The following is a 25,643-nucleotide window of genomic DNA, read 5'->3' on the forward strand; positions in this document are numbered from 1 at the left end:
CTGGACATGGCCTGGCTGCATGATCCCCCATAAGTAATGGCTGGACCCTCTCCTGCAGAGGTAGCTGGCATGGGCCAAAACCAGACCAAGTGGTGCACCTAAACTGGGGATGGCCATGAGCAGAGCAGGGCTGGGGATTGCCCAGCGCCCTGCAGCCAGGCCTGCAGACCCACAGGAGAGTCAGCAGCAAGGCGGTGCCCTCAGTGAGGCAGGAACAAGCTGTGACTCGCAACTGCGAGCACAGGGTGAAGTCAGGATGGATGTTTTGACATTTCAGTGTTTCTTGGGCTCCTATTCATTCTCCACTCTAGTGCAACAGTCGCTTAGACTTCCTACAGCTAGAGCAATATATTGGCAGCTGCCTTCCTGTTGTAAAGTCAACACAGGGAGCAAGGGAAGCCCGGGACAGGTCCTAGAGCCAGAAGGTAGTTTTATTCATCTAATCTCTAGGTATTTAGACAGTGATTAGAACCATAGCAACTATCTGAGCCACTTGAATTAGTTAGATACAGAGATAGCAACACTTGTTATTTATACAGCACCCTTTATTGGAAAATTAAAAAATGTCAGATACCTGTTTCATTGAGTAGGTAAACTGCATTCATTTGTTGACATGGAGGTGCCATGAAACCTCTCTTTGTATCACTGGGATACAACTACACGATAGAGACTACTGGCAACAAATAAGTAAAACAGTTAGAAGTTCTAAGGAAAAAAAAGAAAAATAAACCAAGGGGATAAAAACATACTAAACAGATGAAGAATTAGTCTATACGCAGAGCCAAGCCAAAACTTGGCAGCTTTATAAACCAGCTAACATAGAAATAAATGAAAGTCCAAACAATAGGAACAAACCTGGAACAAATAAAATCATGAACTCAGAAATGTTACCAATTGATTGCAAAGATAAAAATGCCTGCTGAATTCATTGTGTCCCTGTAGTTTATTCTACTGCATACTTTGCTTCTGGGAAGATTCTGCATTCTGAAAAAGCCATATGAAGTATATTCATCAAACAGCAGAAATGGAAATAAATATTTCTCACTTGAAATGACAAGACACAAATTTGTCTCTGTATTATTAGCTGGTTTTCCTCTGAATCATCTTGAACTTCTAGTCAGACAGCAAAGTTAAAATAAATGATTTCATCATGCTGCAGAATATTTCTTAACTGTGTAATTCTTTCCTTTGCAGAATGCAGGTACCAAGCAGATTGTGGTACTGTGTCAGCATTTCCTCAGTGACTCTCAACTTTTGCAGAATTTATGTTTTGACTAAAAGAATGTAATTATTTTTATAGATTAAAAAATCTGTATGTGTATACTGATTCCACACAGTCCTGCTCAATGCCAAAAATAATATGCGCTGCATCCAAAGCAAAATGTAGACTATATCAATGAGGTCATCTCTGAAGCTTAATTATGAGATAATAGTTGCAACTTCTAATTTCAGGCTTAATAATTTTTATGACATCCAGCTTCACAGCACAGAACCAGTGTGAATGCAATAGGAAAGACTTTTACCATTAGAACATCGTCATTCCCTTGGCATGCACTTGGCTGCCATCTGGGCTTGCCCAGCAGCAGTACAGCCATCCCCAGGAGCATTCAGGAGGGGAAAGGGCACATGCCAGACCCCCCTCCCCTCATGGCTGCAGGCCCTGAGAGACCTCCCCATGGGCATCGAACCCAGAGGTCTCTCAAGTGCCCTGTTAGCCAAGGTCTAGAGTTTGCCAACCTGAGGTAAAATCCTGCCCGAGATAAGATAACGTGTAGTGCTTACATTAGTGACTGAGAAGGACAAATTAGTTAGATAGCTAAAATTTAGAATATATCCCTTCTTTATTTAAACCCTTCCAATTTAAATGTTTTCTCCTGAGAAACAAATAAGCCAACGAGGCGGCGGTGTTGCGTCACTGCCTGACCGTCATCCCCGTGGCAGGGATGGATCTGACTGGCTTTAATCTCATCGTCCATCTCAGCGCACGAAGGCCAGCTGTGGGTTTGAGGCCCAGCAAATGACAAGCCAAGTTTGATATATCAGCCAATTAGCAGCATTGGTATTTATGCAGGAATGAAGCTGAAAGTGCAAATAAGGCCAGTGACTAAACCTTTCCAGCAATTACATTTAATAAGGTACTGCATGTTATTTACAGAAAAGATAGATCACACAACTTCTACATGTAAATGCACAGAGTGTGAAGACAAAAGCTGTACTCTCATAACATGCTAAACAAAATAAATAAACCAGAATTATTTTGGCACAATAACTATTACATAAATAAATATTCTAGAACATAATGAACTGACATTTATTTACAGTCTATTGAAAGTGCAAACAATTGGCTGAAAATTAAGATATTTGTAAATGTGTAAGACCAGAAGATGTGTTAACCAGCCATGATTAATTCTAGCTGAAGTTTAAGGTTTTAATATTTAAGGAAAATATTCTCTTGAAATCCATTTGTGCATATTGTGCTCTTTTTGAACCAGTCCTTTGCTACCTTTAATGCTATTGATTTTGATGACCTTACTTTTAAACTGAATTTTGTAAAAACCTGATTGGTAATTTAAAAAGAAGGAAGTAAAATGTAAACACTGATTAAGCTATTTATCATTCAAATATTTTCAGTCCTGTCAGTTTTCTGAAATGGCCACACTGCTTGTAGTAGTAGACAGTATGATTAAGACTAGGAATTTTTCTTAGTATTTGTTGTATTTAAAATGGAAATATTTGTAAGTCTTCTCTGAATGGAACTGTACCTTGGACCGCTCTTGGACCTACATTATTTCATCAGATCCTTACATCCATCTTCTGTTGAGGTCAAGAGCAGCTGAGCAAGCTAAACTGACGATCAGTTTTGGTCCTGACCTGAAGTATAAATCATAAAATACAGGTTCTTAATTAGGGAGAAGAACCCACTACCTACCTTAGAACTGTTGTAAGTTTTTGTGCATTTCCCACTAACTATTCTATCTTTCGCCTTTATTTAAAATCTGTATGAGATATCACTTACTACACCTTAAGATGAATTAACAGTTCACAACATGGCCACCCATACACCTACAGTGCATAAATTCTTCCTCAGCCAAAGTTCTCCAGCAGGCTGGTACATTGTGCGTTGCCTAAGACCTTATGGTATGTTTTTGCTTATTTTTGTAGTGGCAGTGCAGTAGCAGAGAAAGTGAAGTCCTTAACAAGTGACCTTGAGAGGATAAAAGATCGTTTCTCATCATTGCTTCAAATGTTTATGCTCGGCGCGGTTCCAGTCGGTGAGACATCTGTGATAAAGTTCTCTGGTTGTCAATCACATTTAATTGCCGCACGTAGCTCCGAACATCCTGATGGTTTTTATTAGTTAGGGCTGCATCAGGATCTGGTGAAAGAGAAATGATGTAGGATTGATACACGTAAATGGACAAATGCCTGAACAAAATGCACAACTCCTTACCAGCTGTCACAGGAAAGACTAGATCCTGGCGAGTTAAAAAGGAAATATTTAGAAATTGCTCTCTTGGAAACCTTTTCTCCGTATCTGATGGTCTTTCTGGTTACTACCCCCACAAATTAACTTTTCTTTTGGACATCCTTGGCTACATTTACTAAAATTGATGGCCCTTGGTTACAATTTGACATATCACCTTATCAGTCATTAGCTATACATTATACAGCTAACAAGTACAATTTAAAGCTGCTCATTTGCTTTTGAACCAGGAACTTTCACAGATTCAAAATTTTGTAATTGATTTTAGCCTCTTTTCATGCAATATTCTCATTTTAGATATTTGTATCAATGTAGTGCTTAGTGGCTGCCCCATTCAAGCCTCAGAATTCACTACCTGTATACATTTCTTAACCACATTATACCTACTCCAGCAGCAGTTATGGAATACTACTTAGTTAAATTCTAAGTATCTTCAGCCCCATAGGAACAGCTTACAGTGTAATGTAATATGTGTTAGGTAATTTAAATTCAACTAAAAATTATACTGAGACATCTACGTTACATTACACATACACACACAAAACCCAAGGAATTTAGATCCAGTAGATCTATATACTGACATTTTGTTATATCATGTAAAATGAACATCTGCTTCCATTTCTAAGTATGTGCAGGTCTCACTTGTGCTTAATACATCAAAATTAAAGACACAAAGTCAGAAAAACCCAGATTTTAGATGAAAAAAAATCTTTCTTAATTTCTACTGTTCTACAGAAATTTGTACAGATCTTCTACAGTTAAGCTTTGACTCATATGGAAAGAAACTATTTTTATAAAAATATAGTTTTATATTACTTATTCTGTTGTTCGAGAAGGAGGAAGGGTACTGTGAGTCAAAATGGATGAAGTGCTGAGGAAATGCCCATGTGACTGAGACTGACAGTGGAGCTCGATGGGATGAGACCCACAGAGAAGCCTGTTTGACCATACAGCTCTGTCATCTTAAATGGCCTCAAGGAGGTTCTGGTAATTATACTGACAAACAGGTTTTAAATTCACCGCCTTATGCAGTTATGTCATTTACAAAGGTCATGCCTCCAGACTGGTTTCATATTAAAACAGCATTTATCCAAGCAACTATTTGTGTGCTGGTGCCTGCTAGACTTATTTCAACCACTTTTGATTCCCGTGTCTAATTTCAACTGGCTCTAATCTGACAGATGGGTAGAGACATCGCAGATATTTAGCTCTTTCACATGCATGGAAAGAGAAGGGAGCTTAGAGCTTCCTGAAGGATATTTCACCCTGTGAAACATCACAGGATCCAAACATGGAAGAATCACTGGAAAGCAGGCTCTTCAGTTCTGGTACACACAGAATTAGTTGTAATTACTGTAGCTACTGATGATAATGCTGACAGTACAGATGTTGTAACACACTTACTGAAAGATTGGCTTCGGCAGAATTTCACTGTCCTGACAGTGTTGGCAATCATGCGCTGGAAGGAAAAGATGGGATGCAATCAGAGAACAAGCACTGTATTTCATCAGCATTCAAACGAAGCACCTCTGTGCCTGAGTGTGAAGACACATGCCAATAAAAGCAGTCATATGAATGAAAATATAATTTTAATGCTGCTACTTTAATGTATAGGGTGTGATTTGCATTTACACAGGCTTTAAATAAGCATGAGTATAATTTACATGCGCTCAGAGAACTCTTCCCCTTGCTTGAATGCTGTAAAAGGCCCTAAGTAAGAATGAAAATCAGCCCCTTCAATGTGCATTTCTTTGATAACATCTTACCATATTAAAAAGTAAAAGGAATACCATGGAGTATATACACGTTCATTTAAAGACTATCAGCTCCTAACAGCAAGGCCATTTCTAGAATATATTCAGCAATTAAAGAGCTTTCACCTTTTATACAAACTTGAGTTTAAAATGCATTCTCCTGGAAGCTGACAGTGTAAATAAGCACATGAGGGTGATTCCACTGGCAGAATGCTCGGTTCACAGGTGAGAAGGCCACTGTCAGTACTGTGGCCTGCAGCCACATAAACAGAGCTGTTTCATAAACAGAGCTGTTACACAGTGTTACTTTGCACAAGTATATCTCACTCAACCTGAAAAGTGGATTCACTTTTGGTGGACCCTTCTACTGACAGTTCACCAAAAAAAAAGCAGAAGTCACTTCAGTCCTTCTTGGCTGTGCTTACTCTTCAGCAAAAAACCCCCCATCATTTCATTCAATTCAGTTTCAATCAATACACTTGCTGTGATAAACCAGATGTTATTTTACAATAGATTTTAAGAAAATAAATTAAGGTTATTCATACAGCAAAACATTAGTTCTGGACTGTAGAAATTTAACTGGTTTCTGTGATTAGCACCACAGAAGTAATATACCCACCAGTATGGGGCAGAATTAGTTGTTCTATATAATGTCAAATAAACTGAAATTTCAGTAGTTAGCGAAACAGTTTGATTCAATCCCTGTAATAAGGACATTGGTTTCAGTTTCTTTTGTTTAAAAAAAATAGAGGGAGGAAATGCTACTCCCTATCAGACTCTAATGTCTGTGTTCCAACACAGCAACATCTTCTAACACAGCCACTCTCACCAGGCTGCTTCAGACATTATGGAAAATTTGTGTGAGATTAACAAGCTAGTTAGCCATAAGCTCTCACAAAATGGAATTATATATCTCTTACTAGTGAACAAGAAAGCCTGGGGCATATGCTCCTCTAAATTCATTATAATCTTAAATGAAATCACAATTATAATCTTAAATGAAAATGTTACAAATTAACTAAGCTTGTGAAATCTCTCATTCCAGAATGGGAAGCACCAATGTAAGACATTCCTTACACACACAATGGATAATCTCACACAGTTTAACGTACCATCAAGCATACAAAAATGTGTTGGTTGGTCGGCGTAAGAAACGCTACTGATATACGATGTCCTAAATGTTTGTGGATTACACCTTGCATTAGTAAATGAAACTGATCTAAAATATGTTATTTCTAAAACACACGTTCCCAAAAGATCTAGGGAATCCAGATCTGGATCTGCTATGTTGCTCCTAAAGTTACATGTATCTACGTGTATAATTCAAGTAAGTGTAAATTTTATCCTAATGTAATTTTCATACCTCTTCAAGCCACTATTACTATGCAGATTCTCTAGGGCACTTACCTTGCAAACATCCTCACAGGTGCTAAGCATTAAGCATGTGAATAAACTCCACTGACTTCAATGGAACCTCTTAAATAGGGTAACTGGGCTGGGACAGAACATACTGCACGCAACAGTGTCGGTTTTTCAGTCTAACCCAATCAAATGTAAGTCAAAACAACACAAGCATATGAAAAGGACTGTTTCACACTTCTGCGGCTTCATATTTGGCTCTGTTATGTGATGCTGCTATTTTGGTTTATACCAGTTCAAAAAATACTCATCTACAATAACTGTTTCAAGGAGAGATCATAAAGCTGAACTGCATCAGCCAACACAATGAAGTTTCAAGACTGTCTACCTTCAAAGGAAGCTTTGCTAAGAACACTTCATTTTCAGGAAGATAGCTAGTTTTGCTTGATGTGCTTTCTAGATGGATTGTTAATACACACCCTAATTTTTCATACCCGTAAGTATTTAGGTTGTGAAGCCTCATCTCATAATAATCTTTGGAGTTATTATTATTTAGCTTCATATGTGAAAACTTAGATTTATCCAAAAAAGTGTTCTTTGGGATAATTTTACTCTTTTTTCTCTTGTGGGGAGTTTGTTCTCAAAAAAAGCATAACATCCAGAATAAATACTGTAATGCAGTACTGTACTGAAAGAAAAAATATGGGTATGTAGTGAAGGTTTTTTAAAAAGTTTTTGCTATTTTCAAATGTGCCGTTGTGTGGGCTCTTCTAGGCAAGGAAAAATAGAAGTGGCAATGGATTTGTCTGACTTCTGGTTAAAGGCTGAACTGCCTGGCTTCCTTCAGCTGGCTGAAAGACTTCATTTTAAAGGGTTCCTTTGCCTTTTCCTGAGGATAATGTGATTCTATCTGTGCATTCAGAATTATCCTGGCAATGACGAAATACAAACCAATGAGGAACTGAGTGTTAAGGCTGAATAAATGTGGCCCAAAGACAGCATCACAAGTCAATGGGGAGATTCTGAAGTATTATGCATCTTTGAAGAGCTCTTTTCACACTACTTTTTTTCCAAGTGTTGTTCTACTGTCTCATAATGTCTAAGCTCCTAACAGTTCCTTTTTGTAAGGTACAAAGTGAACAGAAAAACAGGTAATGAAACAAAGTGAAATTTCCATTCCCAAATCTCGTAGATAAGTTAGATTGTCTTCTATTGATGCAAGAAAACTAGAAACATGGACAGAAAAAATGTTCAGATAGAAGTTTAATTGCCTGCTCCTTACAGTGTTTCTTCAAATAGAGGATTACCTCTAGTCAATGCCTGCAAAGATTAACCTCTGTTTACTCACAGTGCTAAGCAAGACCACTATCAAAAAGCTATACAAACCTAAATTTGGATCTTTCTGAAATAGAACCAACTGCATAATATAATAAATAATGGCTACTACAGCATGCTGTGTATACACAACAATACCCTTTCAAGTTTTACAGTTTGGAATTGTGGCAGCAGGCCAGAACATTATCTTCTAATCCATTCCAAACCGAAGTTGCTAAATATTATAAATATTCATATATGCTATTGAAAACTACTAAGGGCTTTAGTCACACACTTTTTGCATAATCTTTATGTTCCAAAAATTAAAGAATGTTTGCCCCCTTTTTTTGCATATGGATAAGAGTGTGAATTCCCTTTTGTTCATCTCCACAAAACCTGAAAACAAATATGCACAAATTCTCTAATCCTCTTTTCTCACCTGAAGGGTGAAGAGGCTCGACAAAAAGAAGTATCAGTGGTTGGGATCATGGCACTATCTTGTGCTGCCATGGCAGGTCAGCACTTCCAGAGCTTTTTCCTGACTTCTGCTCCCTCTACAGGTGTTATTACTGAGATAATGCTGGGTAATGTCATATGGACAAGGTGCCACAGAAAGTAATCTTTGTTCAGGCTCTCTGATGATTTCAAGAAATGGCACTGATAAAGTTCCCAATTAATTGAATCTTCCCTTTGTCTATGAATACAAAATTCTGTACTGGCAGTCAGAGTGCAATTAGGCAGCTGAGGTTTGAAAGAAAAAAATCAGTAAGTGGTCAAGAGTATGAAATATTGCCTGTTCCTAAGGAGAGTCATGCTCAGTACTTTCCTCACTTTCCTCTCTCTTCCTTCCCTGCCAAGACCTAATTCTAGGAAAGCAGTTATAAATTTTTTCTAAATATTTAGTCATAAAAGCAGCGTCACTTAAATGGTGTATATTGCCATGTACCTTCCAAACTAAAACTACAGTATTTAAAAAGCTTCAAAAGGTTTGCTCCTCTGTAATAAATATGTCTTCTGTTATTACATAGATGAGTCTTCTGAAGGCTCATTTACAACTAACGTGTACTATCAAATCGCCAGGGGAGAAGAGATGTAGGTGGTTTGGTATCTTGTCATATATGCCAAACTAGAATGTACATCTGAGCAGCACCATGGCAGAAACAGCTTCTTGCAGTGAGATAAGTAAAAGACATTGAATACTTCTCTTAAACCATGTCTTGTTTGCTGTTGAAGACAAAGCCTTACACTACAATGACCAGTAATTTAGTAATTTAGTAATTTTGCCTACTTATTGAAAAATACATAAATAACATTTTCCAGACTGGATTTTAAGGTTTCATGCAACGGCATGAGTAAAGAGCACAAACACAGTGCAAATACAAAGACTAAGAGCATACCTATTTCTGACATGTCCAGTACTGTTTACCCACAACTTGCACAAACCAAATGGGTCTGTTTACAAACTTCCCTCTTTACCCATAGCTGTGACTTTGCCACATGTGGTTACTCTCTTCCCTGGCTAGGTGTCCCTGTCCTCCCACTCCTCACAGCCTCCTCCAGATAAGGCATCTGTGGGGATCAGAAGATGGGGAAGGGAAAGAAAGAGCAGGCAGTCACAAAGGCAGCAGCAGGTGATGTCCCCTTACTACTGCCAATACCACAGTTCTGTCACTCCACCACTGAAAAGATCAATATATAGGAAAGAGTAGCAGGAAAAAATTGACTCAGTCTTTTTCTTTGTTAGCTTGAGTTGCTAAAAAAGACTAGGCTAATGTGGCTCAACACCATCTGTCTGTTTTTCCCTTCTTCCCTAGATAATTTTGTTCAATTTGAAAAAAGAACCCAGAGTTTTCAAACACAAGAAAGCTCCTACCAATTTTCTGTGAAAACAGATGGCTGTGGACAAGAGAAAGATTGTGTAAGTGCCCTCCTGTCTCCTTCAGGAAAAAGGCTGTAGTGCAAGTTCCTATGTTATGACAAAAGCCTATTCACACAGAATTCCCCAGCCATGAAGAAACAACACATGCCCCAGCCACGAGGAGAGATCTGAGCAGAGCTCAAGCAGCCATGAAACACAAATGTTTAGGAAACCAGGCCTTGCTGTTTCTGGCACTCAGGGAGCTCCTGGCTCAGACACTGCCTGACAGCTTCTGCATGTTTTAGGATGCATCATTTAATATAAATAATAACAGAAACATTGCAAAACAGGGAAGATTTAAAGGAAGCTGTTTCAGTTGAAGAGATGCCACTAGATCAAACTTCTACTTTTGGCTGCCAGTTACAGGAATAAAGTTGTCAGCAGCACATCAGCTGTCGGGATCAGGCTCTGTGGTGAGAATGCAGACGTGATGCCAGAGGCTGTTCTCAGTTTCATCACTGTGCTTACATGGGAGTCGGAGGGACCCACCTCCTCCAGTGGCAAGTGGCACCACCAGTGGCAACTACCCAGATATTTTTATTCGTAAACTTTAGCAAGCATAAAAGTAAACAATCTTCCAAAGAACCAAGATGTTTCAGAAACATCAGTAAGAGTGGCTTCCTACAGCACTCTAAGGAATCTCCATCTGCTTATGACAGAACATCATGCAGCGGAACAAACAGACAGCAACAACAAATGGCAAAACATGATTCCTATGAAAAAATCTGGTTCCTACCTTTCTCCTGAAAATGGCAGAGTAACATCACAAAAACTTGGCCTTATACTTATTTAAAAGAGAGGAGAATTTACCTGAGAGTTATCTGGCTGAGTGGTCTTGTCTTCACAGTTTAATATCTGGCAATTATGTGTGGATATGACAGTTTTAAGCTTAACGCAAGTAGGCGGCAGCGACTGAGGTTTAACAGTAGGCTTTTCTTCTTCGCTTGACCTGATGACACATGCAAAAAGCTAAAAACTGCCAGGTCCACAGTAGGATTTGAACGAATTGTGTGGGTGGAATTTGAATACAGGTTGCTCTGAACAGCTACGGGTTGAGAAAGGCAGTAAAAGCACCTAGAAGCATGCGGAAGAGCTAGAGAAGAACAATAAAGAGACGAAAGATATACTTGCAGTAAGGCCTGGAGAAAAAGCAGAGTGAGCTTTTAGGTGAAATACCAACCAAAGAAAGGCTTAGAATACTAAAAAAGGAGAATGTTTCCATCTCTGGTGAGTTGAGGAACATGAGACAGTACTGATTCCATAAAATATATGCAACATCAAAAATGCATGAACTGATTTTCACATTCCTCTCCTAATGAAAACTAACAAAACTCAGATTACTGGTACTACATTCTTGCAGTATAAAACGTTATTTAAAACTTTTCAGTGCTACTAGTAAACTCTTTTTCTGGGGGTAACATTCTTTTGAAGATAAGACAATGTGCAGATTAAGGTAAAGAGAGCAGACCTGCAGAAACTTAGATATAGATCAGTTTAAGCTGCTATAAAATTCACTCTTGGCTTTGGGAGTGCCAAAATGTGGTACAGAGTGGTGCAGAACTATTCTTAAATGACAAGCCTGTGTTGAACTTCTGTCTATGGGAAGTGCTTACAGGAGAGCTCCTCCCTCCTGTAGTGGCTTTCACACAGAATGAGGCATAAAGAGCTTGAAGCGCAGAGCTCTGAGGCCAGTGGATGTACTGGCTCTTCTGGCTCAGGAGGTGTAAACAGGCCAAGTGAGGTGGAGATGATGAATTCAGCCACAGAACCATGGCCATAGCAATGCAGCTGCCATCCATTCTGGTTTGGAGGTGTTCCAACCAAGTCTGAGATCCCTTTTGTGTTCCCCAAAGTATTTACTATCTATACTGTTGTTTCTATAACTAATTAAAACAGGCAGTGCAGAAAAAAAGTCCTTTTCTGCAGGTAGCATGCTCAAGGCCTTTGGAAGGAGATGGCAACACAGTCTGCATATGCAATTACAGAATGCCATTATTGCAAAGTGAGGTCAGGCCCTCACTCAGGCATTAGCACTGCCATTTACTTACAAAATGTCTCATCTTAGTGAAGGGGTATTTTCAACCAAGGACAGAGGCTGTCCTGGAGCTACAGATTAAAATCTAAGAGAATTCATTCAGAGTGATGATCACTTTCCTGTGAAGTTTTTTAAAGAGCTTAAAGCACTCCTTTTTTCCCCTCTGCAGTTATCAGTGCTCAGAGGGTCAGACAAACGCCTGCACAGTGCAGTGGAAATAACTGGAGTTATGTAACTCCAGTGGAATGGAGTGGTTCTGATTACTGTACTACTAAGAACAAGCACATGTAGGTGCCAGAGGAAATATGCTCTAGCATGGCTGCTGAACGGCTGAGAGGAAACAGCCTCAAGTTGTGCCAGGGGAGGTTTAGATTGGATATGAGAAAAAACTTCCTTTTGAGGGTGGTCAGGCATTGGAATAGGCTGCCCAGGAAGGTGGTGGAATCACTATGCCTGGAAGTGTTCAAAGAGCATGTGGATGTGGTACTCAGGGACAAAGTTTACTGGGGAACCCAGTGGTGCTGGGCTAAGAGCTGGACTCAGGGGTCTTGGAGATCTTTTCCAACCTTAGCGATCCTGTGATTCTACTATTGACTGCCAGAGCAGTCAGTCAGGTTTGGTTTACCTATGCAGATGCCATAGCTGGGTTTGGCTATGCAGGTTCTCAGATACAGGTGTCATTAACCACACTAATGAGGAACATGATCTTAGCAACCAAGAAAATGTCTTCTCACTGCTGAGAAATTCAAGTTTCAGTTGAGACTTCTGCAATGGAAGGTTGCCTGCCTGCAGTTTTTGACAATGGTGTTTGAAATTATAACAGCTTATGTGCAGGACTTATATCAGATTTGAGCATGCTCTAGCCTTTATCATTGATTTTCCTTTCCAGTAGGAAAGCAATCAAGCCACAGACATCTCCTTTCATTAGTGAAGGGAAAGAAGAAATATATGTTGTGCAAGTTCTTTGCAATGTTTTTTTCATTCTCCAAGGAGCAATGTAGAACTATCCCAGCCTGAGGCAGTTCAGGCCTGTTTGAAGGAACAGCATTAAAAATCACAGGTTGGTCCAACACTGTTAAAAAGTGTCTCTAACAGCTCTGCTTCCTGTCCCTGATGCTCCCTCTCCTAGGAAATATTTTGGCTGTGCATGCCTCAGTGGGCAGTTTATTCTCCACCTCTGTGAGGTTTTCCAGAAAACCAGAGGCCCCAGGCTCTGTGTACAATGCAGGCTATTTTTGCCAGGTCTTGGTCCCGCCTTCATTCTCCCTAGCCCTGAAAGTCACTGTTGAGGAGTTCACTCTTGAAGAGGTGAATAGGGAAGTATTTTTAAGTCTCCTTTCAAATATGTCATACATACCATTTTCTCGAAGTTTACTAGATTGTCAGTGAATGTCTTGTTTCCCTCATGAGTAAACGTCATGTCTGTATAGAAATAAAAAACACATGAAAGCCCATTTCTGAATCATGGCCACAAAATAGCAGAATGTTTTATCTACCCTTACAAAAATTGTAGCAGCTGTAAAGTAAAAAATTTAGGTTTTAATGTGCAGCATTTCTTAGACTAATAAAGTTGAGGTAGGATATTCAGATGTACAAAAGCAGTTTGTCTTGTCTGTATCATGCTTTTCATAATGGAAAAAGATCATACCTCACACTGAGATTGATTTTTGTTTCTTCTTGCTGCTACTGTTATCCTTCAGATATTTGACAAATAGCTCTCAAGTTAATAATTCTGGTAACATCCAAGCTTACCTTTTATAAGCAGTGGCATGAAAGGAATTATTGGAGGGTCCAATTTAGCTACAGTCAGTCTATAGGCCCTATGGTTTCTTGATGGATCCTTACAAAAAAAGAGAAATCAAATAATTACTAATATGTATTATTATACATATCAAGACACTATATACATTAATTTAGTTGTCATGGTATTTATTAAAAACATTATTTTTTTCCTGTGACTTTAAAAGTGCATCTGCAAATTCAGACACCTTTTATCATTCTCCTTGACTGGTTACACAATGAGAATACAACCACTAAATACAAACATTTTTTCATGCCAAATACCAAAAACATTCTTCATAAAAGAAACCACATATTTTTTCCTCCCTCCTTACAGCTGCAGATCCAATTTTTCATATGTTGTAGCAGTAAAATGTATTGCCTGGAAAAATCCAGGTTGAAAAATAGCATTTCCCATATGTACTATTGGAAAACAAGTGATAAAGCTTTTCTGAGTTCCCAGATTAACTTTGAGTGGTACATAAGTTCTCTCAGAGTAGGTTCCTAAGAGTATAATTTATTAGTCATACATACTTGTTTTAGCAGCTCTAAAATGGGATCATAAACTTCTTAAAGTCAAACAAGGACATATAAAATGTTCTGAATCAAGGAATTCAAATCAGAAACTGAATTATCTCAGATTGTGCATAGAATAAGGGATCTATTGCTATTCACCATTAAGCTTTCAAACTCTGCATAGATCTTCTTGAACTTGCTTGGGAGTTTCTGTTAATAAAAACAAAAATAGCAAACCTTAATTAAATCAGATCAGTGCAGTAATTTTACTGTAAATGCTAGTTCCTTCTACAACGCCCTAAGTCAGGAAAGTGCTCTTTTTTTGCCAGATATTTCTAACAATGTGCTAATCTAAAATACAACATGTTTCCTAGCAACCAGATTAAAAATAGAGACGGGACCAGCCATGAAACCTGGATCCTGATTTAAACCCTGACTTGAATTTAGTCCTTTGGGATGTTTAGATTCAGATATTTGTTTGGCTCACATTGCAATCACTGAATTCAGAATGTAATGGGAAATTCACGTGGATGCTTTCAGGACATCCCTGATTATAGCCTATCTGAAAATATAATTTACACCCAGCTTTCATAGGGGCTGATCAGTTTAATTATTCATACCTATGATGAACTGCCCTTGCAAACATTCATATTCAGGCCTGGGCATTTCCAGGAGGTTTTTTTTGCTCATGCTGATGCATTTATTAGTAAAATTTTTGACATGCTCAGCAGCAAAGGTCCTCCATCACTTTCTGGGGTACAAATTAATGAATATTTTTTCAGTCCACAATACCTACACAAATAAATAATGGTCACTTGATCATGCAATGATTGAGATGAGATGGACTTTACTAAATACTTTCTTTCCCCCTCATGCATAGTATGTTACACAGATTAAATAACTTTACTCTAAAGACTATAAGATATGTTATAAATTGGTTTCAAAGATCACTGTAATTTTTTTATGTACCATCAGAACATGTCAGTTATTTTTAGTAAGAAATTTCTCTGTATTTGCTGAGTTTTTCAGACTACTATTAGCAGTGGATAACATTAAAAATTAATAGAGACTTTATAGTGCAGAAATTATTTTTTGCAATACTTTCTACATTTGAAGTGTGTACCCTGGCAAGCTATTTACACTGTGCCACAGCAAGGGCCTAATTTTTAATGATGTGTGTCAACAACTGTGTGCCTAGTTTGCATATGCATGCAGATTAGGTATTTGTGAAGTAAGTGGTATAATTGGACATTTGCACCTGCAAATATCTAATTTCTGCATGCAACTAATGTAAATGCATGAAATATAGAAAAAATCAGGTCTTGGTATGTTTGTCTTTAAGTATTTTCTGTATATATCTGGCTAAAAATCAAATTGCAGAAATTCTCTTGTTAAAGCAACTGCTCTACAGGACCAGAGTGTGGTAACATTTCCATGATCTGAAGCTAATCCTCCACATGTAGAAATGATCTGTGCCCCCCCTACCAGCTCAGACTTAGTGTTGATTTCAGATTGCTGTATGTAGTATATACATTCAATTCCTTCTTCTCTAGTCCTGTACTGTCTCAGCTCTCCCAGCTCCTCTCAGTAGCCACCAATATTGGGTCATTATTTTGAGAACCAGAAAATCTTTGCCTGTAGCACTGATTTGATATGATAAATGTACTTTTGAAAACAGGACTGGTGTACCCTCAGACATGTTAGTCTGATCTCCTGTGTAAGAGCACATTTTTAAAGGTGTTCAAATTTTGCTTTCAGTTGCATCAATAACCACAGTCATGCTAATAATTTTAAATTTCTAATGAACAAAATGTATGCACACTTAAATCTGTAATGCTTTTGATATCCAGTATGTTCTCAGTGGTTACACTGTGCTGGACACTGCACCCTTTTATACCCTCATACAAAAGAGTAAAGCCACAGAAAAAGGTGGAAGCTCTGACAATGAAGACGAAACTGCCAGTAAGCCTGGAAATGCATGTCAGAGAGAAAACCAGAACTGGTCCCACATTTTAACAGGGCAACAGAGTTCCAGTGGAGATCAGAAAATAATATGTATAAACAGAAGATGAATTTAAGAGAATTATCAGTGGAATGATCTCACTGAACCACCAGTAAAGAGAAGGCACACAGAGGATGGGCTGACCTAAGAGGTTAGCTGGCTAGCTTGCTCATCCTGTTGGGCAGTTTAGCTCTGCAATAGGAGCCACTGTTGTCACTCTTGTTAACTCCTGTGAGTGTTCAGCACATCCACGGGTGTACTATACTGCCTTACTAATAAATACTGTCAGCCTTAGCTAAGGCTTATGGTCAGGAGCTGAATTAGTAGCTTTATCAATAATAAAGGCCCAATTCACATTTTTGCAAGCTACAAGCACAAGTCCCCCTCAAGCTTCCTGGAATAGGATTTTAGCAAAGACTTACCTCCCACGTTAATGACAGACGGCTCACAGCAACATTGCTCAGTCCCATAATAATAGCGAAAAAGGAATTCAGATTTTTGTATTCCTTACAGCTGAAACACAAAGGGCCAGGTATTAAGTTGTATATATCAGTGAGAGCAGTACTTATGACAACCTTAAGAGAGCTGAACCCAGGCATCTAGCTTAGAAGTGACTGAATTTAGGCAGCCCTGGCCAGCTTGCCTGCAGACACCTCTTCACCAATGTGCTAGCACTTCACCACACTCTGCAGACTTCTTTCCCTTCCCTCCTAAAATGACCTCCCTTCTTCTGCTTCACTGGGTGCCAGCTTCTGCAAGGAATTCTAGTCTTTCAACCAATTCTCCACCCAGATACACAGTTCTAAAACTGGGCTCAATTCAGTCCCAAGGGATACCAGAAACAGTGCAAACAACTGTTTATAACTTCATTTGCTGCAGAACTTGCTGACAGCTCCTGAACAGCTAATGAATGCTTGAAGCTCTCCTTAGGCAATCTTCAGTGCAGTTTACAGGGCCACTGAGTCTTTTTAAAGGGAGGAGACCAGCTGTCTAGAGATGCCCCATGCAGTGACCTCTCCTGCAGTATAGGATTTCTATTCCTTATAGATTCTGGACTTCTAGTATGTTTCAGGAAAAGATCAGCCATTTGTTACCAGCTTCATTAAAGAGGTCCTGGTCAAAAGGAGCTCCAGGTCCCACTCCACCTCTAATGCACAGAAGGATTTTGCTATCAGTCAGGAAAAACTGGAACATGTAATTGAGTGCTATGGAAGATCCAACATGCCATGTGAAGGAGTAGATACAATCTGATGGCCACAGTCAAAACAACTGTTCAGCTGGGTCGCCATCAGTGGCTCACTGACTCAATAGGAAAGGAAGAGATAAAACAAAGCCTATCAGGAAAAAAACTCACAAAACTGCATCTCACTGGGTTTTTGCAAATAATCTCTTATTTTTCTCAACTAATGTGCCAACAACATCCAATTTCAGCACCTCAATCTCTGCTTCTTCAGCTGCGAGTGGCTTTACTTAGGAATTGGTATTGAGACTGTTGGGGCTTAACATCTCTGTCAGTGTCATGGCCATGGTTTGAGTGCACCCTCAGGAGGTTTGCTGATGACACTGAGCTCTGTGGTGCAGTTGACACACTGGATAGAAGGGATGCCATCCAGAGAGACTTTGACAGGCTTGAGAGCTGGGACTGTGTGAACCTCATGAGATTCAACAAGGCCAAGTGTAAAGTCCTGCACCTGAGTTGGAGCAACCCCAAGCACAAACACAGGCTGGCTGAAGAATGGATTGAGAGCAGCAGCCCTGGGGAGAAGAACCTGAGGGTGCTGGTGGACAAGACTCTTACATGAGCTGATAATATGTGCTTGCAGCCTCAAAAGCCAACGATGTCCTGCAGCAAAAGCACCATGGCCAGCAGGCCAAGGGAGGTGGCTCTCCCCTGCTGTTCTTGTGAGGCCCTACCTCTAGAGTTGGGTCCAGCCCTGGAACTCCAACATATGAAGGACATGGATCTGCCGGAGTGAGTGCAAAGGAGGGCACTGATGTGGTGAGACACTGAACAGCCTGCCCAGAGAAGTTGTGGCTGCCCCATTCCTGGAAGGGATCAAGACCAGGTTGGATGGGGCTTTAAGCAACCTGGTCTAGTGGAAGAATGGGCTGTTCCTGCCCATGACAAGGGAGTTGGAACTTGATGATCTTTACAGTCCTTTCCAACCCAAACTATTCTATCATTCTGTGATTTACCAAGAAAACTTTAACAAGATTCAATCTATGATTCTCATATTTTTAATTCATCATTGAAGCTCTTAGCTCCTCTGAAGTATCCTTAGCTTCAGACAAAATTAGTACAATCATCTCATCCTACTGACTTCATAATTGCCACACCATCCTATTCTTCATCATCCACACCATCCTATTCTTTCTGTACTTTCATTTTTCCAGATTTGGATGTATTGAGTGAGTGAGTCTTTGAGATCTCGGCCTCACTTGTGTCTGCACTGTGTGAACACTGAGCATTTGAATAAATGATCTCTCCCATATGCTGGTTTGTCTTTTGGGAGATTGGTGCCCTCTCAGATCTTCCGGCAGAGCTGCTCACACAAATTCTCCCATATCAGATTAGTGTCGGTGAACAAGGGTAGAATGGATAAACTCAAATGCTAAAGCTACACCAACTTAATCTACTAGTACAGGTCAGGGAGTGCCTCATTAGCGGATCTGAGGGGAGATAAAGATGAAAAGCAGGCAGGATAGGCTGTCAGTGATATCCTCTTCCCTAAGCACAAGTAAATCCATAAAGAGATATCTATCCACAGCCCATGACAGGATTGGGAATAAATTATGGCAGGGTTAAATAATTAGTAACACACAGCACTAGTGCGCAAACAAAGTAGGCAGCTGTAACTGTATCTGCAATATTTAATTTGAATCTATCTTCATATTTAAAAGGAAATGTTTTGCCAAATACCCTGTTAAGGAATACAATTTGACATTTTCCCAGTTAGAATCCACATAGATATATGATGTTCTACCTCAGGTACTCAGTAAATCCTACAGGGACTACTATAAATAGCTCAGTTCCAGATAAAGGACCTCGTGTGTGCGTAAGGCACTAGAAACAATGCTCCATCACTCTACTGCATATAAACTCCATGTAAAATGTCAAAAAGTGGATGCTCTAAAGCACCACAAAGCACCACCTCAGAGCAGAGGTGCCTCTGCCTCACAGAATGAACTGTACCAGGAAAATCTTCTTGTTAGGATGAATAGCAAACACACACATACACTCTCTGGTCTCCAAAACAAACGTGTATGTGGTTAAAGTCTCTTTGTACTCACACAAGCATATTCATCTTGCCATTTTCTCTACAAACGCACAGTTGAGAGATTTCTTACAGGCTCCTTGGGCTTATAACATTTGCACATGTACACAAAGAATGATTTTCAAAAACTGAATGAAAGTGTCTGAGTACACTGATACACAAGAAGGCTGCTAAATAGCCTGTGGATATATCTGCAAAGAGGAAATACACACAAACTGCATTTGCAGACATCCATAAGAGTATGTGCAAGCACATCCCAGAAGGACTTTCTTATACAATTAAAATGGGAAGAACTCACTGTTGGAAATATAGTTAACTTCTCCCCTTTGTTTGAAAGTTTATTCCTACAATAGCTGGAGAAAAGAGATGAACCTGGTAACCTCTACATCCTTTTCCAGCAGATGGTGAGGCAACACTGGCTCCTGGAACTGAAAGCACATGTGCACAGCACTTGGAGCCAGCACTTGGCCTTGTGCTTGCCTGCACAGACTGGGAGCATACATCAAGGGTGCATGGGGTGGCAGACACAAAATGATGTGCCTTCTGCAATGATATCTGCACCTCAAGCCACAGAACTGAAAAAAGCTTCTCAGTAGCAGTTATCTTTGAAAATGAGTACGTGCAAGGCATCTTGTTACCACCAGTCATGCCTAAGATTAATAGTGCAGCACTGAGCTGTTCTCCCTGAACACTTTTCTAATGAGTCTAGTACTTCTAGGTAGGGTAAAGTTCTCATTAGGTCCCAGGGATCTTCACAGGCAAAACTTCCTCAAAGATATTGCTTCAAGGTCTGGGCTTTTTCTCCTCTCTAACTTCGGTGCACTTTGTGTTTGTTTTAGTGCATGTGTAGCAGCTGTTACCATGGCAGCACTGCACAGAGGGCAGCAGCCTGGCAAAACTTCCCAGCGCCTTTCCAGCGGCTGGAATTAAACCTGCCCTCTTGGTTTGTGCAGAGGAAAATCTTGTGCTTTGGATTTCTCTGCTTTTAGGAGACAAAGAGGACCCAGCAGAGCAGACTGCTTTTAGCTGTTTATTTTTAGCATTGTAGTGATACCAGAAACATGGAAGTAAACAGGAGGTTGTCAGGCTGTTGTAAATAGCACAAGATTAAACCCATGACTCGGAGGAATTCACAGGCTAGGGCAGTTTATTAAGGAGATATTTAACTGTAATTTTTAGGATACTTGATTTCAAGTGTTTATGGAAATTATTATTGTATCTTAATGACCACATTTCAACATTTTCTCCTTTCATGCCTGAGATTAGGAAAGACCCCGACGTCTGTGTGGGTGCCACTGCCCTCTCCTGGGCACAGCCCGCCAGGCCGGCAGCTGCTTCCAACTCCTGGCTGTGCAGTGAGATAATGGAATATGTGGTGCATGTATTTTTAGAAACTAAAGAGGTAAATTCTGTCCTCTGTTCTAAATATAAAACTGATCCTGCATGCCCACCATCAGATTTTTTAAATCTTCACCCTTGACTAATGGTAATCCAACTGCAGGGCCCAAAGTAGATCCCAGAAGGAAGCTGGTACTTGCAGAGCAGGGTGTCCTGGAGGAAGGAGACACACTGATCCCCAGTTTTGATGTGAACACAGAGTTCAGCTACGTGCAATTACTAACTGGGAGGAGAGCAGCATCCCAGCAGCAACAGTAATCTCTTCCTTTACACAACTCCATGTAATGATGCAAAAAAAGTTAAAATCTTGGTTTAACTGCAAGCAACAACATCTCTGTTGGCAGACCTGCCTAAAGGCTTCTAGCTACAATGCCCAGAGCTGTAGACAAAAACTACAAACCTCTGCAAACTGTTTTTCAGACATCAATAAATACACCATGAGCTGGAAAGGGAGAGTGTAACAATAATAAAAATCTGTACCTATGCAGGGCATGGATATACCCCTGCTCCCTCTGAAGTCAGTCACTGCTCTGCTCTTGACTCTTACGGGAGTCAAGGCTGACATCTCTGGCATGAGGGATGCAAACAGTTTAAATTTGGATAGCAATACAGGAAGACAGAAAGAATGCCTGCTATCCAGCCTCAGACCCAGCAGTTAGTAACAAGACAGGACATTCATATTTTGCATTTTAAAAGTATAGGAAAAAAAAAAATCACAGAATCACAGAATCCTTGGGGTTGGAGGGGACCTCTGGAGATCATCCAGTCCTACCCCCCTGCCAAGGCAGGGTCACCTGGACCAGATGACACAGGAATGTGTCCAGGTGGGTTTTGAACTATGGACAGGGAGACTCAATGAACTCCCTAGGCAGCCTACTCCAGTGCTCTGCCACCATCAACATGAAGTTACTCCTCGTGCTGAGGTGAAGTTTTAGTTTAAGGGCCTTGCTCCTCATCCTGTCACTGGGCACAGGACAAAGGGCCTGGAACTATTCTCTTGGCACCACCCTTGAAGATATTTGAATGTATGGATGAGATCTCCTCTCAGTCTACTTTTCTCTAGACTAAACAGGCCCTGCTCTTGCAGGCTCTCCTCCTATGAGGGATGCTCCAGACCCACATCATCTCTGTGGCCTCCACTGTGGCCTCTCCAGTAGCTCCTTGTTTTTCTCGTGCTGAGGAGCCCAGAACTGGGCACAGCATTCCAGATGTGGCCTCACCAGAGCTGAACAGAGTGGAAGGAACACCTCCCTTGACTTGCTGGCCACACTCTTCCTGATGCACCCAAGATCCCACTGGCCCTCCTGGTCCCCACTACTGGCTCATGGTCACCTTGTCATCTACCAACAGTTCCAGTCCCTCTCTGCAGAGTTGCTCCTTAGCAGGTCAGCCCCCAACCTGTGCTGCTGCTTGGGGTTACTCTTCCCCAGGTGCAGGACTCTACTGTTTGTATCACCAGCAAAGTTGCTGCAAATCCCAAACAGAATGAAAGTCACATGAGTGTCATCATCTCCATGCTCTCCTTACATCTCTTTACTCTCCCCTCTTGGTTTTCCCAGTCAGGGCAATTCTGAGAATGGTTCTCCTGAGCAGAACCAGAAACATTTCTGTTCTCAGGAAAATTGGGCTCAATTTTGTTAATATTCACTAATTCACATACTAGTATTTGCTAATGTATGGAAGGGTAAATGAAGGAGCCTTCTAATGAACTGAAATATATTTTCTCACAAATCTGATATGTAAACATGGCCCTAAGAGATCACAGATCAAGGAGCAATGGAAGAGTAGCACAAAAAAGAATATGTATTAACAAGGTTCTATACAGCCCTATAAGAAAACAGACAGAATTACCAAATACAGAATGTTTTAACCTCTACTCTGTGTGGCTGTCTGAAAAGAGAAAATAAAACCACATTGATCATACTGAACCTCACTTCCAGTTCCCACATGATTGCATACTTACTGGGCTGCTATCTTAATGTATTTCTTTAACAGCTGAACACGCTTGCTGAGTTGAGAGCAAAGACAAATCTCGGTGACCACCCAGAACTGAATTTCATTGAATCTTCTTAAAAACAAGTCCAGATTTGCCGTGGTCTTTTTAAAATTGTGCCTTCCAAAAGTGTGATAAATCAATTCCAGCTAGGAAAGAGAAAACAGTTTGGAATTCTTTTTGAAGTTGTGTTTCTTCAAGGAAAGAGACTAAGACTGACCAGGTAAGTATCCAGCCTGAATTTGCTCTGCAGTTTAGTTTACATTTATAGCACCACAGATGACAAGGACTCAGGTTACAAATCCAGTATACAATAGCTGAGGCATAGTAAAAGTGTCACTACAGATTATATATAAACAGCTTAATACCTTAAAACAAACAAAAGTAATTCAACAAGCAGCACATGTCCAGAAGTCGTCTAACTTTATTTTTCTATTTTGCCTATAAAATTAAGAATGTGTTATACTTTCAAAACTTATAGGTGGCTTTATTGTAGAATTTTTGAAAATCAAGTTTAGAGAAGGTTTTCGAAATAATGCTCAAAGCTACAATGTAAGTTAAAACACGTTTTAATAGATTCTAACCTGCTGAATAGATAGATCCTCATACCTCATGCACACAGTTGAAGAGCTCCCAGTCATAAATTGTCATCTGATGTGCTAAGTCTTTGGAACTCATCAGTTCAAATGTTCCTACTGTACCAGTAGATGGTCCTTCTTGTTCTGGCAATGGTGCCTACAAACAAGAAAATATTATAAAAATATTTTAGACATATGGTTGGTGCTTTCATTCTACAGTATTTCTAACTTTTTTTCAGTGTGACCACTTTCCTAATCAAGTTTGTAATAGTAAAACTGAAATTGCAGTAAAACTGAAATTTGCTTTTAAACACAGGTATTGGGTAATGAGCAAAACCAGTATCCGGTATGCACAGGGTAGTCAAGAAAATTCTGAAAGCTCTCAGAGACACTGCAAGAAAATAAACCAGACTGTTCTCAGTGTGTTATTTTTAACATTGTTCTAAAATTTGAATCCATAATACATGTTGTGCTAACTAAAGCATGTGTGTTTGTTTAGGAGCATAGGTCTTTCCAAAAAACTTTTATGTTTCCTTTTTCACATGCACAAACAACTAGGCCACCAAGGACAAGCCAAATACTTTTACATATTCCTGATTCTAATGATGAGAATTGCTACATCTAGCATGCTTCAGAAATCTGCAGTGATTGCAAGATCTGCTGATCACTTATAAAATAAACCTCATACTTTCTCTTTGACAGTACACAAATTTGATACACAATTTGTCATTGCAAAGTCCTGGCTAGGCCGATTAAAATGATATAAACACAGTCTTATGTGAAAGAACCAAGTACAAACCATTTCTGAAAGGCACTTCCATGCCACCCAGCAAATGAGACATGATCTATGATTCTGCACACAGGTGAAGTATTAAACAGAGATTTAAAACACGGCTTGAGATCAAGTCAGATGTGAAGCAGTCTGTGGTACGTATCAGGGTGAAGTGTTTGAGCAGCACTGCTAAGACACTGCCAGCCAGCCCCGGCACAGGGAGGGTGGAACACCGCAGAGGCGCCGCGAAGGCGCGGGCCGGCGGCGCTGCTCCGGGAGAGGGCGGCAGAGCTCACACACGAGCATCCCGACCCGGAGCTCACCCCTGGGTCACACACGGGGCGATGGAGCACGAACTGACAACAGGCTGCTTTCCCAGCACAAACTCACTGGGGTCTGCCACACTGACAGACCTTATTTAGATGCTGCAATATAGGAAATGAGCCTACTAAATGAATCCTATTTTGTATAAGAGCAATGTACTAGCAACAGAAATCTCTGACTGGATTAATACATCAAAACACTTTCTCAGTAGCACATAGTGTCTAGGGGTTTTACTGCTGTATGCATTCTTGCTTTGTACTCTAGGGAAAACTTTCCTTTCAATTATCATCATCATACAATCTAACTAAAAAAACTTAACTAAATCACAAACATTATCACCTTAAAAGCTTCATCTATAATTAAAAAAATAGTAGAGAAGTATTCTCTAAAAAATCCAGAGCAGCCGTTAATATTACAAAAAGCTGCAGATTGCTTTGAATTGGGATTTGCACAAACACAAAATTTCTTTAGTTTATGACAACATATGAAATAAAAGTACAGCAGCTTTGTGTAGAAAATTCTAACTTGTGGAAATCTGTGGAAAGAGAACTGCCTACAGATTGAAAGACATCTTTTTTCCCCCCATTTGGAGATGAACACAACATAGCTGTTACCATAACAAACACATATTTTTCTATGCTAGGAAAGAAGCATTTAGATGCAAACTCACAGCATATTTGAAAACTCGTCTACCCAGAACAATTTTCACATGAGAATTGCCAAATGTAATGTGGATAAATGTTCATGAACAGGAAGAAGCCAGAAACTGGAATGTGAAAGGATTAAACTGGAAGGCAGCTAAGGCTGTAACATTTTTTGATTTGTTTGTACCTCTTTGAAAAAATGCAGCTGATAAGGGGTTGTAATTTGCTATGCAATGCTGAGGACCCTTTTTAAGGTGCTGAATTTATTTCTGTAATTCTTACTGAATTCAGTCTAGTTGATGAAAAGTAGCACATTGCAGCCCTACATCTTAGAGCTCCCTGCAGCACTTTGAGTACTTGATGCATGGTAAACAGCACAGGAAAAAGGTACAGAAAGCCAAGACAATTTGCTGCAAAAGCTATGTGTACATAGACAATGCAGAGCCATAAATAAGTACCCAGTACAGTTTTACTGATGCAACACCCCTGCTTTACAGT

General features: G+C 39.9%; 1 protein-coding gene across 3 annotated transcripts in view; it reads right to left on the reverse strand.

The window, feature by feature from the left end:
* Nucleotides 1–545: 545 nt before the first annotated feature.
* Nucleotides 546–25,643, reverse strand: part of RAPGEF4 (Rap guanine nucleotide exchange factor 4) — a 141,767-nt gene continuing 116,669 nt past the window's right edge. For all 3 annotated transcript variants that reach the window (XM_064717886.1, XM_064717887.1, XM_064717888.1), the window contains 8 exons: nucleotides 23,437–23,562; nucleotides 22,798–22,976; nucleotides 16,584–16,674; nucleotides 14,319–14,369; nucleotides 13,617–13,704; nucleotides 13,222–13,286; nucleotides 4,889–4,943; nucleotides 546–3,376 (listed from right to left, as the gene is read on the reverse strand). In XM_064717886.1, the coding sequence (XP_064573956.1) occupies nucleotides 3,249–3,376; nucleotides 4,889–4,943; nucleotides 13,222–13,286; nucleotides 13,617–13,704; nucleotides 14,319–14,369; nucleotides 16,584–16,674; nucleotides 22,798–22,976; nucleotides 23,437–23,562 (783 nt within the window). In that variant the 3' untranslated portion in view covers nucleotides 546–3,248. The remainder of the gene's footprint in view (nucleotides 3,377–4,888; nucleotides 4,944–13,221; nucleotides 13,287–13,616; nucleotides 13,705–14,318; nucleotides 14,370–16,583; nucleotides 16,675–22,797; nucleotides 22,977–23,436; nucleotides 23,563–25,643) is intronic.

This window comes from Zonotrichia leucophrys, chromosome 7 (genome assembly GCF_028769735.1).
Source record: "Zonotrichia leucophrys gambelii isolate GWCS_2022_RI chromosome 7, RI_Zleu_2.0, whole genome shotgun sequence".
NCBI lineage: Eukaryota > Metazoa > Chordata > Aves > Passeriformes > Passerellidae > Zonotrichia > Zonotrichia leucophrys.